This window comes from Molothrus ater, chromosome 2 (genome assembly GCF_012460135.2).
Source record: "Molothrus ater isolate BHLD 08-10-18 breed brown headed cowbird chromosome 2, BPBGC_Mater_1.1, whole genome shotgun sequence".
Lineage (NCBI taxonomy): Eukaryota > Metazoa > Chordata > Aves > Passeriformes > Icteridae > Molothrus > Molothrus ater.
This window is the reverse complement of record NC_050479.2, coordinates 76,667,820-76,682,093: the sequence shown is the minus strand read 5'-3', so window position 1 is coordinate 76,682,093 and position 14,274 is coordinate 76,667,820. Positions and strand designations below refer to the sequence as shown.

General features: G+C 35.5%; 1 protein-coding gene across 1 annotated transcript in view; it reads left to right on the top strand.

The window, feature by feature from the left end:
- Positions 1–14,274, top strand: part of ARHGAP42 (Rho GTPase activating protein 42) — a 142,136-nt gene that overhangs the window by 111,351 nt on the left and 16,511 nt on the right. The window contains exons 10-17 of the mRNA XM_036389283.1: positions 2,113–2,222; positions 3,010–3,088; positions 3,957–3,996; positions 5,431–5,493; positions 7,273–7,347; positions 8,026–8,110; positions 9,209–9,267; positions 10,042–10,147. Coding sequence (XP_036245176.1) covers positions 2,113–2,222; positions 3,010–3,088; positions 3,957–3,996; positions 5,431–5,493; positions 7,273–7,347; positions 8,026–8,110; positions 9,209–9,267; positions 10,042–10,147 — 617 coding nt within the window. The remainder of the gene's footprint in view (positions 1–2,112; positions 2,223–3,009; positions 3,089–3,956; positions 3,997–5,430; positions 5,494–7,272; positions 7,348–8,025; positions 8,111–9,208; positions 9,268–10,041; positions 10,148–14,274) is intronic.

The window sequence follows — 14,274 nt, the reverse complement described above, 5'->3', positions numbered from 1 at the left end:
GAAACATATTTAAATCACTTATTAAATAACTGCTCTAATATGGTTGTTGTAAGTGCATATGAAATTTATCACATTTGCACAGAATCATTCAATAGGTTAGGTTTGGAAGGAGGCTCTAGAGACCTCTAATATAAACTCAATTCAGGGTCAACCAGAAGAGGTTGGTGAGGTCTGTGTCCAGCCAGGTTTTAGATATCTCCAAGGATGGAGCTGTCTATGAACAACCTGTTCCAGTGTTCAACCACCATAAAAAACTTTTTCTAAAGTTCAAATACTTTCTCTAAGTTGAAATACAGATTACTTGTATTTGAGTTTGTGCCCGTCGCCTCTCACCCTTCCACTGGGCACCACTGAGAAGAATCTGACTCAGCCTACTTTCCTTCCCATGAGGTATTTGTAGATTAGTCACTGATGTGATCCCTCTTCCCCAGACCAAACAGTCTCAGGTCTCTCAGCATCTCCTCATATGACAAATCACAGGATCTTTGAGGTTGGAGGAGACCTTCAAGATCATCTGTCCAACCATCAGTGTAGCATCACCACAATCACCCCTAAATCGCATCCCCATGTGCCACATCCAGGCTCTTCTTGTACACTTTCAGAGATGGTGACTCCACCTGGTTAATTATTTCAATGCCAAACCACTCTTCCAGTGAAAATTTTATTTTTAATATCTTACCTGGACCTCCCCTGGCACAACTTAAGGCTTCTCCCTCACGTTCTTTCACTGAAGACATGGCAGAAGAGACTGAGCCCCACCTCACAAAGCCTCCTTGCAGGTAGTTGTGCTCTGAGTCCTTAATCACCTTGGTAGCCTTTAGCTGGACTTGTTCTAGCACATCACTGCCTCTCTTTTACCAGGGAGCCCAGCACTGGCCATAGCATTCCAGGTGTCCCTCACCAGTGCTGGATGGAAGGTGAGGATCTCTTTCCTCCACTTGCAGGCAGTACCCTGCCTGATGCATCCCAGGAGGCTGGTGGCCTTCTTTGCAGCAATATCACATTGCTGGCTCATGGTCACCTTGTTGCGCACCAGAACCTGAAATTCCTTTTCTGCCAAGCTGCTCTCTATCCTGTCAGTCTCGTCCTGACCTGGTGCCTGGGCTAACTGCTATTCATGCTGAACAGAATTGACCTCATGAGCATACCACTAGTGCTTGGCTGCAGCTGGACTTCTGTTGTGAGTTCAGTAGTTCAGGCAGTGTTCAGCCCAGGATGTAGTGTTGAAAGCATGGCTGAAGTTGAGATAAACAATATTCATTGCTCTTCCATCATACAGTGAGCCATTCAACACACATTGTACAGGGCTATCAGGTTGATCCTATGTGATTTTTCCTTTATTAAATTCATGCTGACTGCTTCCAGTCACCTTTCCGCTCTTAATATGTTTGGAAATGCTTTCCATGATTATTTACTTCATCACCTTCCCAGGGATAAAGGTGATGCAGACTAGCCTATAGTTCCCCATAAGTTGTGAGACCTCAGGTTGCATCAGGGGAGGTAGGTATTACAGAAAATTACTTTACCAAAAGGGTTGTCAAGCATTGAAATTGTCTGCCAGGGAAGTAGCTGAGTCACCAACCCTGGAAATATTTAAAAGATATGTAGATGATTTAGTTGTGACCTTCTCCAACCTGAATGGTTCTATGATTCTATATCCTTCTCCTTGCTCATTTTGAAGACAGGAGTGACATTTGCTTCCTCCCATTCCTCAGAATCCCCAGTTGTGTCAGCCTTGCCAATATTATAGCAAGATCTCACAATCATGGCCAGAGTTGAGAGTTAGTCAGCTTTATTATTCAGAAATCTTTTTATCTGCATGTGAGAGTTGGCAGAACTACGTAATTTTCATCCTTACATGCATGTAATCAAGTTATATACACAGGTGTTTGTAAGATTTGAATTTAGGGAATTTTTTGAAATACAATGATTAAGTAACAAATATAAGACAGAAAGCTATTAAATGTAGTCTTAATATATCGAAAAATACTGTAAATATGCCTAAAGCTATGTTAAGACATGTTCTTTGGACTGTTCATTCAGTTAAATTTAGGATGAAGCCAAGGTGTATAAGTGTATTGCCTGTGCTAATTCCATTTTGTTGTTTTATAGAATGGCCTTGTCACAAGCTCACCAGAAATGTTCAAGCTAAAATCTTGCATCAGGAGAAAGACAGATTCAATTGACAAACGTTTCTGTTTCGATATTGAAGTATTTGAGAGGTTTGTTTCCATTTTGTTAACAATTTGAAAATAATTGCAACCAATAGATAATAATTACTCCTGTAGTAGGAACACATATTTACCAATATATTTGTAAACAGACAAACTAGGTTTTCAAGACTTAGTACTTCTTTTTTCAAACCTGGTTTTCTAATTAAATTCACTACACAGAATATGTGTTGTCTTTACTACATGATGTTTGCATGCAGATACAGCATGGATTCTTATGGAACTTGTGGAAAAACTGACTATCCTATTTTAGAAACAGATCATAAATATTATTAATAATATTTTATAAATACTTGTTAATAAGTATATTCTGTAAAAAACTCTATTACTTTCAGAAATGTATAGTAGTACTTTTTTTTTCTTGAAAATTATGTCTGCAATTTTTTTCCACTTACTCCTGGATATTATAATTATATCAGATACCTGAGAATTGATTTCCTGTATTTAAGATACAGATATGCAGTATTTGTAGAAGTGTTTTTTTCCAATCTTGGGAATAAAGAGAAATCTTGAATTAATTTTTGTGTTAAAATATGATAAATTGACTCAATTTTGTAGTAGTTCTCCTAAGAAATGTTTTATGACTGTTAGCAAACTTTAAAAAAAAAGCTGTATTTTATACCTAGCTCAAAATTATTCTGTTATATCAGAAGCTCTGATATAACTTCCTCTAACTTCTGTCTGTCTTTTCTATATTCACATCACTATATATGTGGATTCTGACTTTGGATACTGTTTGAGAAAAACAGTAACTTCAATGAATGTGTGTTTTTGACAGACCTGGAATCATCACACTACAAGCTTTTTCAGAATCCAACCGAAAACTTTGGCTTGAAGCTATGGATGGAAAGGAACCAGTAAGGATATTTTTTAATTTTCATTTTACAGTTTTCTAGATAACATATTACAGAAAGAAGCTAGTGTACATTTCAGATACTCTGTCACAATACCAACAAATAGAGTTGTTTTCTTTGTGAAACACTAATGCAAGTATATAGTGAAGATAACTACAAAGCAGAAAAGTAGATCTATTAGTTTAAGCCTACATTTATATATATCATTATTTTATGTTAGGGTATTTAAATTAATACTATTTTAAGTAACACAATAGCATATTGTCTAATAGGGTTCATGGTTCAGATAATATATGTGAAATGGTTGTTATTACAGTGGTAAACAACATCCATCTTTTGGGCATTTTCATAGAGTAAACAATTAGTACCATCTCAAATGGCATTGCAGAGAGCAGAAACACATGTTCAAAGCTACTGAGGGACAGGCTTGTCTGAGTTTTCTTCCCACTATTTGTATGCTCTTAAAGTAGTCACTGAATGAGGCTGATGTCAGACCTGTATCTGATGGGAAAAGAGCGGCTGATCCATTTTATGAACTTCATGAGGGTTTTACATGCTCCTTGTTGGCCTGAACGAGTACAGGAATTATAATCACAAGCTGGTTTGAAATCTAACTCATCTGGTCTCAGTAAATCTGATTTCCTATGTATTAGTTGCATTATGGTAGCACAGAGCTGTTAACCCAGCAGTGTGCTGGAGCAGTAAATGTCAAGAGATCATGAAAGGCAAGCTTGGAATTTCCCTAGCAGCAATCTAGTACATAGCATGTTGCAACTCCTCACAAACCTGGCAATAAAGGATTTAAAGCACAAACATTGTTCTATTGCATTGATGTTGTTTGATTGGTTTTTGTTCTTTTTTTTTTTTACAGATCTACACACTGCCAGCCATTATTAGCAAAAAGGAAGAAAGTAAGCTTTTTTGAGTTGTCATATCTTGCTAGATTTCTGTAATGTTACAGTTCCTTGATATGTGTGGGAGAAAGATTTTTTTTTATTTTAGTTCTGTTGCTGTGGAGTAACTTTGTTGGTTATCTAAACTTTCCCTGGCACAACTGGAGGCCATTTCCTCTTGTCCTATTGCTTGTTACTTAAGAGAAGAGGCTGACCCCACCTGGCTGCACCCTCCTTTCAGATGGATGTAGAGAGTGATGAGGCTCCTTTTCTCCAGGGTGAACACCCCCAGCTCCGTTGCCCTTCCCTGGACACGCTCCAGCCCCTCAATGTCTCTCTTGCACTGAGGGGCCCAGAACTGAGCACAGCATTGGAGCTGTGGCCTCAGCAGTGCTGGCTACAGGGGGACGGTCACTGCCCTGCTCCTGCTGGCCACACCTGGCTGATCCAGGCCAGGATGCCATCGGCCTTCTTGGCCACCTGGGCACACTCTGGTTCATGTTCAGCTGCTGTTTGCCAGCACTCCCAGTCCTTATCTTTTAGACATCTTTCCAGCCACAACTGCCTGGGGTTGTTGTAACCCAAGTGCAGGACCCAGCACTTGGCCTTGTTGGACCTCATACAACTTGCCTTGGTCCATCACATCTTTTTAGTTTAAGGTGTATATGCACCTATTAGACATACACTGAGTAAGAAAATTAGTGTATTTAAAGGTACTATGAGATTTGTGTGCATAATTGTATTAACACTGTATTAACACATTGGTTATTATTGTATGTTAACACAAATATATAAAACTAATTCAAATAATATATCTCAGAGAAATAGATTGGTGAAATTTGGACATACATCTTCATTGAAGGTATATTTGAGACTCAGAAAATCTAAAATTTAAGCCACTATCTGTTATTTTTTATGATGGTGTTTATTTTAATGGTGACAAATACACTGTTTTAAGATCATTATTTAGGTAGTTAGAGCAGTGGGTATTGAAGATGCAACATTAATAAGAAGTACATTCGCTTGAAATAGGATGACTAATTAAACTCAATAACAAGGATTGTTCTTCTACATTACCATTTTATGAGTGATTATGTGCATATGCAAGGAAGAAAGAACATTGTTGTATTAAAAGCAATGAATATATTCTGTTCATAATGTAGGTCCTGGACTCTTAAAAGCATTTTGCTCAGCAGCTTTCAACTGTATCTTTAGAGAGGCTACTGATTGCTGAGAAAGACAGTAGAATATTGAGTTTCTAATGGTACAGAATGACTACAAAGATGGGTTGTGAATGCTATGGATGTATCTACAAAGAACATATTACTGAACAAGTCTTATAATGTAATGGATAACCATGTATTAGCCCTCCTTGATTAGTGCAGGAGTGTAGCTAAACAGAATATTTTGTATATTGATGTTGGAGAGTAATTACCCTTTTTTTTTTTATAGTGTTCTTAAATGAAGCGGGTTTCAACTTTGTGAGGAAATGTATTCATGCTGTAGAAACAAGAGGTGTGTATTAAACCATAAATAATGTCTTAGATTGTTGTGACTTTTTCTAAAATCTGGCTTTTTTTAATTCTGCATGTTTTACATCTGTGCTTTGAAGTGTATCCATTATTTGGTTTGGATTTATCATATCTGGGGGCTTTGCACTCCAAAATGTTGTCTTCGTTTCCAGCAACAGTTCTTAACATATTTGAGATTTTTAAACTTTTTCGGTAGTTTCTTGTTGATTAGACAGTTTAATACACAATTGCACACATCTTTAGTCTTTCCTTTGTGTGCAGTGACTTGACTTTTCTTTTGATACAACTGTAGGGAGTCTCAGCTCCCAACCTGGTTTTCAGGTGTAAAATCAGAAGACCTAAAAGTGATGTTAACATTCTTTGCTGGTACATCTGGTTTTTTGTAGAGTATAACCCCTATAATTTTATTCAGTAATGTTGTACATTTTAACTTTTTTTTTTTTTTTTTATGTTTAGCAGCATTTAATGTTTAGCAACACTCTTTTTTGTTAGTGGGAATGTAAAAAATGGAAGTAAAAATCACTTTACCAATGAGGTGGTATCTAACAACTCACAGTAAGTTTTAAATGGAGAGTTATGGCTGTATCATCACCTATAAAATGAGATAGCCTTTTCTTGAGTTGTCAGTGTGCAGATCTCTTCTATCCAAATGTGATCTCTGTGCAACTTTAAGCTCAACTTGAATTCAGTTTCTCAGCCAGCAATGTTATCATTGTTAAGTCACTGCTGACTCAGAGCTTGCATTATTTTCTGGGCCAGGGAGGGTGAAAGAGGGTTTCAAAACAAAACACCTAGGTTATCTAAAATCAGATTTAGAAATGTTGTTTTCAAAGGAAAAGTAGGCAATTTTAAAATGTTAAGGCTTGAAGTGGGGAGAATGGAAGACATTTAAACCCTGCTGATTTTAAAAGGCAGTTAAAAATAATAAAATAATTGTGACTGAGATAATCAAGTATGTCTTAAGCTGTGGATATTAGAAAAAAGTTTTTTACAGAAAGATTGATAAAGTGTTGAAATGGTCTGCCTGGGGAGATGGTGGAGTCACCATCCCTGGATGTGTTTAAAAGAAGATTGGATGTGGCACTCAGTGCCATGGTTTAGTTGAGGTTTTAGGGCATGGGTTGGACTCAATGATCTTTAAGGTGTCTTCCAGCCTAGTGATTCTATGTTCTAAAGACTGTATTCTGAATATCACTCTTTAACATTATTTGTTATTATTTACTGTGCTGTGCTTAAAAACTGTGCTGTGCTTAAAAAAGGCCTGGCAATTTTAACTGGCAACATAAATTCTCAATTTGTATGTTAGAACAGTATACAGTATATTTTTTTTCATATAAATGTCAATCACATCTTATTTGAAAGGATGGTGGTCTAAGCAAATACAGTTGCATAGTAATTCCACTGACATTTAGGCAATATAAACTTGTTCATGTGCAATGTGTTTTTAGACTGCTTTTGGGTCTTGATTTTCACTTTTCCTAGCCATCACCTTACTGTTAATATGGGTCATTTCTATGCAGAAGGGTTCTGTTAATGTAAAATTATGCTTAGTGTATATTATGGTGTGGACTCAGTGGAATGAATTTAATATCCCACAAGAGGTTGCAGTAGGGTAAAGCAGTACTTAAGAATGTAATGGTACAGTTTTCCATAAATACATTTAGATGTTTTGAAAACGTACACCAAGAATGCATTGGCATCTATTGAAATCACCATATTTTAATTTTTTTAATTTTTTCATCTACTTGTTTTCCCAATGTAGGTATTACAATACTTGGACTGTACAGAATAGGTGGTGTAAATTCCAAGGTGCAAAAGCTAATGAATACCATATTTTGTAAGTATCTGAAGTGAACTTTTGTCATTGTGCAGTGTGTTTGCTGTGATTCCTTTTGCCTCAACTGCTGTGCTCAGAAGAGTGTGTCACAATATTCACAATTTTGTATGTGCACTGGCTGCCACTGAATTGAGTTTGGACTCTTAAAATGAGTAATTCATGAGTAGTTCCTTGTGTGTATTAGTATTCACTTCTGCATGTTACACATGAGTAAATTACTAATAAAAATGCTTTTCTTCTTCTGGCTTTAAAGTTCTATTTATTGATAGATATTTGGCTTGTTCCACAAGTTCTCCAAAGCTTAGTTTCATAACACATCACGGCTCACCTTAATAGGCACTTGTTCCAGTCTTTCACTTTTCTTGCTAATTTATCTCTCTGATGCTTGGGTTTGCATGTTTAAGACAACTGAATTAGTAATTCTCTGTGGACTTGGGCTTACTTAACACTTTGATATAGTGCATAGTTAATGTTTATGATTACTAACTATGAGCACTGAATTTACTTTTATTTATAATTTGGCAGAGATGAAGAGATTTAAATTGATCAGATTGGTGGTTAGTCTAGCTAATAAATAATTAGTTGAGCTAAATGGCTGATCTAGTAGCTTCTGTTTGGCTACCTTTCTAGTTAATGTGTAAGTGAAACTAACAAAATCCTAATTCAAATTCCTAACAGCCCCTAAATCACCTCCTGATATGGATATTGATATGGATATTTGGGACAATAAAACAATAACAAGTGGACTAAAAAACTACCTCAGGTAAGTATGATGCCACACAGTTTCAGTATTCGTTTCTGGCCCATTAATCTTTGGCTTGTTAATATTTCTTGGATACATTTCTCATATCCATTGCCATGGTAATAAATGAGTATTTTATTATCCTGCTTAATATTCCTGTGATTATGTACAATAATACACACCTTCAACCTTTTTAAGATATCCTGCCTTATATAGCCTTAAATTCAATTGCATGTTTTAATTTAATTTTTTTTATGTTAACCACAAAGCATGTTGTGCTCAGTCTTTTCTTTGTGAATCCCTTAAGCTGTGTACCATAAAATTTCATTACATTTTGGTTGAATGAAACTCCCAGCAAAAGCATAGTTTTTTTATCCTATGTTCTTAATATCTTCACAAATAAAATACCCCTCCTGTCATTTTTGCTGATAAGAGACAGAATATGGTGGGTGTACTATGCCTTCTACTAATCTACATTTCCTATACAAGTCATCTCAGAAAGGGCAGCATCAGAAATCCCTATTAACCTGGAAAAACATGCCTAGGATTTGTAGCAGAATGGTCATGTACATTTCATTGAAAAGACTGGCTTTGGTTGAAGAAATTTATAATACATATTCAGAAGCCCAAGTCATTGTTGCTACTGTATTTGTAAAATTTGGACATGAGTAAGCAAGCAGTAATTGTGTGTAAGGGAACTCACAGTCTGCCTTTCAAATGATGACTCTTTTAAGATCTCTCACATCAGAATTTCAGTCCCAAATTTCATCATATTTTTGCCTTTTCTTGGGCAAAAGGTTGCTTCTGCAGCCTGTTATACCTTGCTGCAGCTGTATTTATTCCTGTCCTACAATATGGAAGACAGGAAGCATTGAGGCTCTGTGATGAAGTAACATTTTCCTTATTAACTTACATGGTGACACCAGATTCAATTCAAATTGATTTTCAGACAGTGTACATGACTGAGTTTTATACTACCTGTAATCCGTCATCACTGAATTGGATTTCCAAGGACCAATAGAGCATCATGCAGATGTTGAGGGCTATCATAATCACACTCATAAAACTTAGATTATGAGTCTGTTTTAAATTTAAAATCTGGTTTTTTTTCACAACCAGGTGTCTTTCAGAACCACTGATGACTTTCAAGCTGCACAAAGATTTCATTGTTGCTGTTAGTAAGTAAAAAGTAAAATGATAAATATGCTTTCATGAAAGTAGTATTGTTTCTAACCCCTAATCTCCTCAGTCACTATTTTTACTTTTCTTCTTGCTCTAATATTCAGTGATCCAGCCCTCAAAACAGAGAAGTCACACTAGATGAAGCTGTTCAGTGGTTTGTTCTGATCTTTTTAGTGGTTCTGTGTGACTGCCTTCTGCATGGAGTTTTGAACCCTCATTTAGATGTTTGCTTGTTTGTTTTACATAGGCTGATAATTATTTTGTAACATTCATCCCTCTCGTCTAGGGACCTCTATTTTCCTAGCTTGCCTTGAGAAATTAGAAAGCGCAAAAGTGAACTCATTTTCAAAAATGGAGTAGTTGGATACAGAGGTAGCAGAGATAATTTTTCTAATTACTTCAGTTTAGAATTTGAAGATATTTCTCCATTTTCTCTTGTCTTTAGAAGAATAAAAGACAAAAAATAATTTTAGCTATTTTAATCTATATTTCTTAGATTAAATCTTAGGCTTCACTGAAATGGCACATCAAGTCAATATTGCCATTAATTTGTTCGTTCCAATATTGATAGTAATTGCTTTAGGCGAGTTCCTTGAAATACAGATTTCACAGTGTAATAAATATAATCAAATTTTCCTCAGCATTTGAAAGCTAATTTTGTTTGGCTTCCCTTAATGCATGTTTGTGTTAGCATACAGGCACTGATGCCATTTGTAGTCACTTCTTAGCACATGTTATGATTTATCAAAATTTTGTTTTCTGTTTAATAGAGTCAGATGATCAGAACTACAGAGTTGAGGCAGTTCATGCACTTGTGCATAAATTACCAGAGAAGAACAGAGAGATGCTGGACATCCTTATTAAGCACTTGGTCAAGTAATTATTTTTTATTTTTCTCTTTGGTATTATTGTAAGATGTTATGATTTCTGCTTTAAATTTGTCAGTGTTGCTTAATCCATTCTCTGTGTTGAAACAATGACACTCAAAATTACATTTGATTTCTAAAATGCTGTTCTCAACTTAACTGGAATAATACTCTCTGTAGAAACAGAATAAAAACACTAAGTGTTACCAAGATTGCAAACTATGCTTATAAAATAAACCTAGTCAATGTTTTCATTCATGCTTTTACTACAGTTCTTATAACCAATTAAATAGAAGAAACATATAACACTATGCTGAGGTTGACGGAAACCTGGTTTGAATCTGTCTCAAAGTCCCAGAGTGTTTTAGAAATGAGATAGATTAGAAAGGAGATAGAATGAGATAGATGATAATTCCTGTTCTTCATGTTTGATCTTATTTTTCTCTCTAGCAAGTCTGAAGTGTAGTATCACTTGAAAGCACTAATTTGAAGTATTTTCATTTATATTTTTGATATCTACATAGATGTCCAACTTTTCAATCTCCATTAACATTCCCTTCATTTTTAATTGTCAGATAGAAAACATTTTGCATTTCTTTCAATTGGTGACCTTTTGTTTTCACAGAATTACACTTGGCATGAACTGTGAGATAAAAAAAAGACGAGTATTTATTCTCTTAAGTTTCTGTACATCTTTGGTTAGTTTTTGCTGGTATTTGTTCAGTACTTTTGAATATGTATTATTCTTTTTGATTTAGGATGCTGTATCAGTACATTTATGAGTCATCTGGGAATGTGAATAGTGAAACAGTAGTTGTTCAGATAAGGCTCACATGACTCAGACATTTCGAAGACATGAGAAGAGTCCATGTTGTGTTCATTCAATTCACTACAACCCAGATGTTTTGCTTTTTTGATCACAGCTTGAGCTACAGGCTGCAGTAAGCTACAGGCTGTCTACAGTGGAACCTAATGCAGTTTTGCTTCCTGCTATAGAAATGAGAACTTTGAACATTTCTTTGACAGGAAATCATTTAGCCCTAAAAAAATTGTTTTAGCCCATTATGTCCTTAGCCCTGGAGAACTAGCATTATAGCAAGCTGCTGTAAATGCATTCATTGCAAAACCTGATTATGCAGACCTTGCCTCTCCTTATACTTGGGCTGACATAGAGAGCCAGATGGGAAAAAAGTTTCGTAAGTTTCTTTACTCACAGAATTGTTTAATTAACTTAAAAATACAGTATCTACTCCCTCAGAACCCTCAAAAATGTGAAAGTATTTAATGAAAGATTAACAATTTCGTAAAAGCTGCTGGTCTGGAAGCTTCAAAATTAGAGGAATATATAAGCATAGGAACAGACTTATTTGTCAGTGCAATTACTGTTAGGCAAGGATTGCTTTCTTCTTTTCATTGCTTTTCTCTTTATTCTTAGTGTAACCTCAGATGCAATTCCAAAGAAAAGCATACCTGTAGTATTCCCTTATTTAATTGTTCTCTTTAACTTTCACTTTTCTCATCTTTGTTGAGATTCTTATTTCATAGAGATGCAATCTTAAGTTTACACTGAATGCCTTCAGTACTTTTCTTTCCAACATAAAATTCACCCCTTCTAATTTCCATATAATTTGCCAACTGTTGTTTATGCTAGCAATTCTAATGAGACTGAATTTAAAATTAGTCTCTTGAGTGTATTAGCCATCTTCCTCCCTCATCTTTTTCCTACCACTGTCTGGAAATTTTTCAAAGAATAGATGAATGGCAGGTAAAGTGCCTAATTTTATTGAAATGGAAAAACTTGGGGAAAAAATCCAACCTCCTGTTTTCATCATTCTTTTGTTGAAAATCCAATTTCAAAGTGCATAATTACTTTCCTATATTTCTTTTAGCTGTTCAGCTCCTTTATAAATGTTTTTGCAGCAAAGTTAAAATACTGTAGCTCTGGGTTATAAAATAAGGATAATGTTATTTTTTTCTTGGTTTAATTCTTTACATCTTTGCCTAGCTTGACTTTTGTGTTACCATGCAAATTTAAATAGGATCAGATGTGGGATGTAGATCATACTAGAAACAAACAAGCAAAACTGGCAAAAAAGCACCTAAGCATCCTAAAAAGCACCCCGGAGAATCATGATACTGCATGGATACATAGTCAGTAGCTAGGCAAACATGGCAAGTTTGGGGTTACTTTCACATGGGTAGCTCATTTTTTGGTTTTTAAACCTATCTAGTCAAATTATGTCTACTGTAAAGAATGAATCATTCTTTGGTATGATTTAACAACATAATGCTTTTCTGTGGTAGGCAGCTGGGAGTCGGCAGTCTGGCAGTATCACAGATTTTCTGGTGATACATCAAATGAAGAGATTCTGAGGAGAAAGCAATGGCATTTCCATGAATGCCCTACAGCTACCTGAAATGCATGATTACCTCAGCTTGTGTCTGTGCTGTAGCTCAGCACCAGTAGGTGTGGGTCAGGGGAAAGTGGCTATCAAAATGATCCATTTACAGCCCTGGGTTCTTTCTCTTTTGCAAGAAATTGAGCCTTTGAAATGCGTTGTAGAAAGCCCTTTCGTGCTGCAGTGTTATTGAATTCGCCATTTCTTTTATTAACCAAGCTCCCAAATTTGTAACCATGGAAACCCAAACACCAGGCAAACACTACCTTCTCTCTTATGCTATAAGATTGTAGTATTTGTGTAACAGACCTCTACAGTTACTATGCAGCACACAGCAGAGTAACATTACAAAGGGAGGGTTTTTTAAAGTTTTTTTATAGCATATCTAGAGCTGAGTTATTCAGCATTCCAGTTTCATTAAAATACTAGTGGACTTCCCAGAAGATCCTTAGTCATCTAAGATAAACCTAAGATCTGTTTCAGAGAAAGTTAAATTAAGCTAAAAATGTGCTTTAACAGTGGAATCATTTTCATGATATGGCTTCCAAATAATAATCTCTGCCAGTGTGTTTGTCTGAGGTAACATTTTGGAAAGTTTTGAGGTAACTTATTGAAGCAATATAAGAAATATGTAAGAAGTTATGCATTTGTTTTCCTGCAGTTTATAATCGTGCTGCATCCTATACAAAACCCTTTCACATATTTCTCCTACTTCTTGATGTAAATGGGTTGCTAAAATCTTCCTGCCCCAAATTGAAGGGAATGTTTTATAGATTTTACTATTTCTTCATTTTAAAAGTTGAAAGAGTTATTTTAATTGTGTAGGAAATGGCTAAAAATGCTCAGCTTGATGATAGTAGCAGATGGCAGTGAGAAGGAAGAGGAAAATGGGACCCAGTGCCTCATTAATAAGTTCCATTTGGTAACAGATTCAATAAGATTAGGCATTAAAGTGATTTTAAAATCCTGACTTGGCATAATATTCCTCAGAAATGAGGCAATAGGGCAGCTGTGACTGGGGAATCACTGGCAGTTTTTTCAAAGGATCTATGATGATACAGTTTTTAATTGGCAAATCTTAGTAGTGAGTAGAGAAATGGGGCATTGAATATTACTGATTGAGATTTAACTATGTGATAAATTATTGGGAAAACTAAGCTTTTAAATTCTACATTAAAAAGAAAAAAAAAACTGAAAAGGTAAAGTATATGATAGCAGAATATACAGAAGTTCAAGGTTAATATATTTTAAAACCAGATGTCATTATGATCATCTAATGTTATCTATCACACAGAAACAATAATTTCACTTAATCCATTGATCCCATGTCTTCATCAAATTGATAAAGAGATCCTATTGCAAATTAAGTGTTTTCAGTAAGTAAGCTTCATTTCTTTACATGAACACTAAGGTATATGATAGATCTCTGTTACCACACAGCACCAGTTGAAAGTATGTGAGGACCTATATAATCATTGGAGAGAGATAGTGCTTGCCCTAAGACTTCTAAACTGTAGATTTTCTCAATCTCTCTGTGTAGAACTCCAAATACAGTTGCCTCTCCCTGTCAGGTGTATCAGGAATTGAAATACTACTCTAGGAGGGCATACTCATTATCAATTAAATTATTGAATGATAGGAGCCTTAATGGAAACATAGTAGTTGTACTACATTGTATTTTGATTCTAGTGTAAGTGGATGTTTTAAAAATGTATTTTAAAGAGAGACATGAACTTGG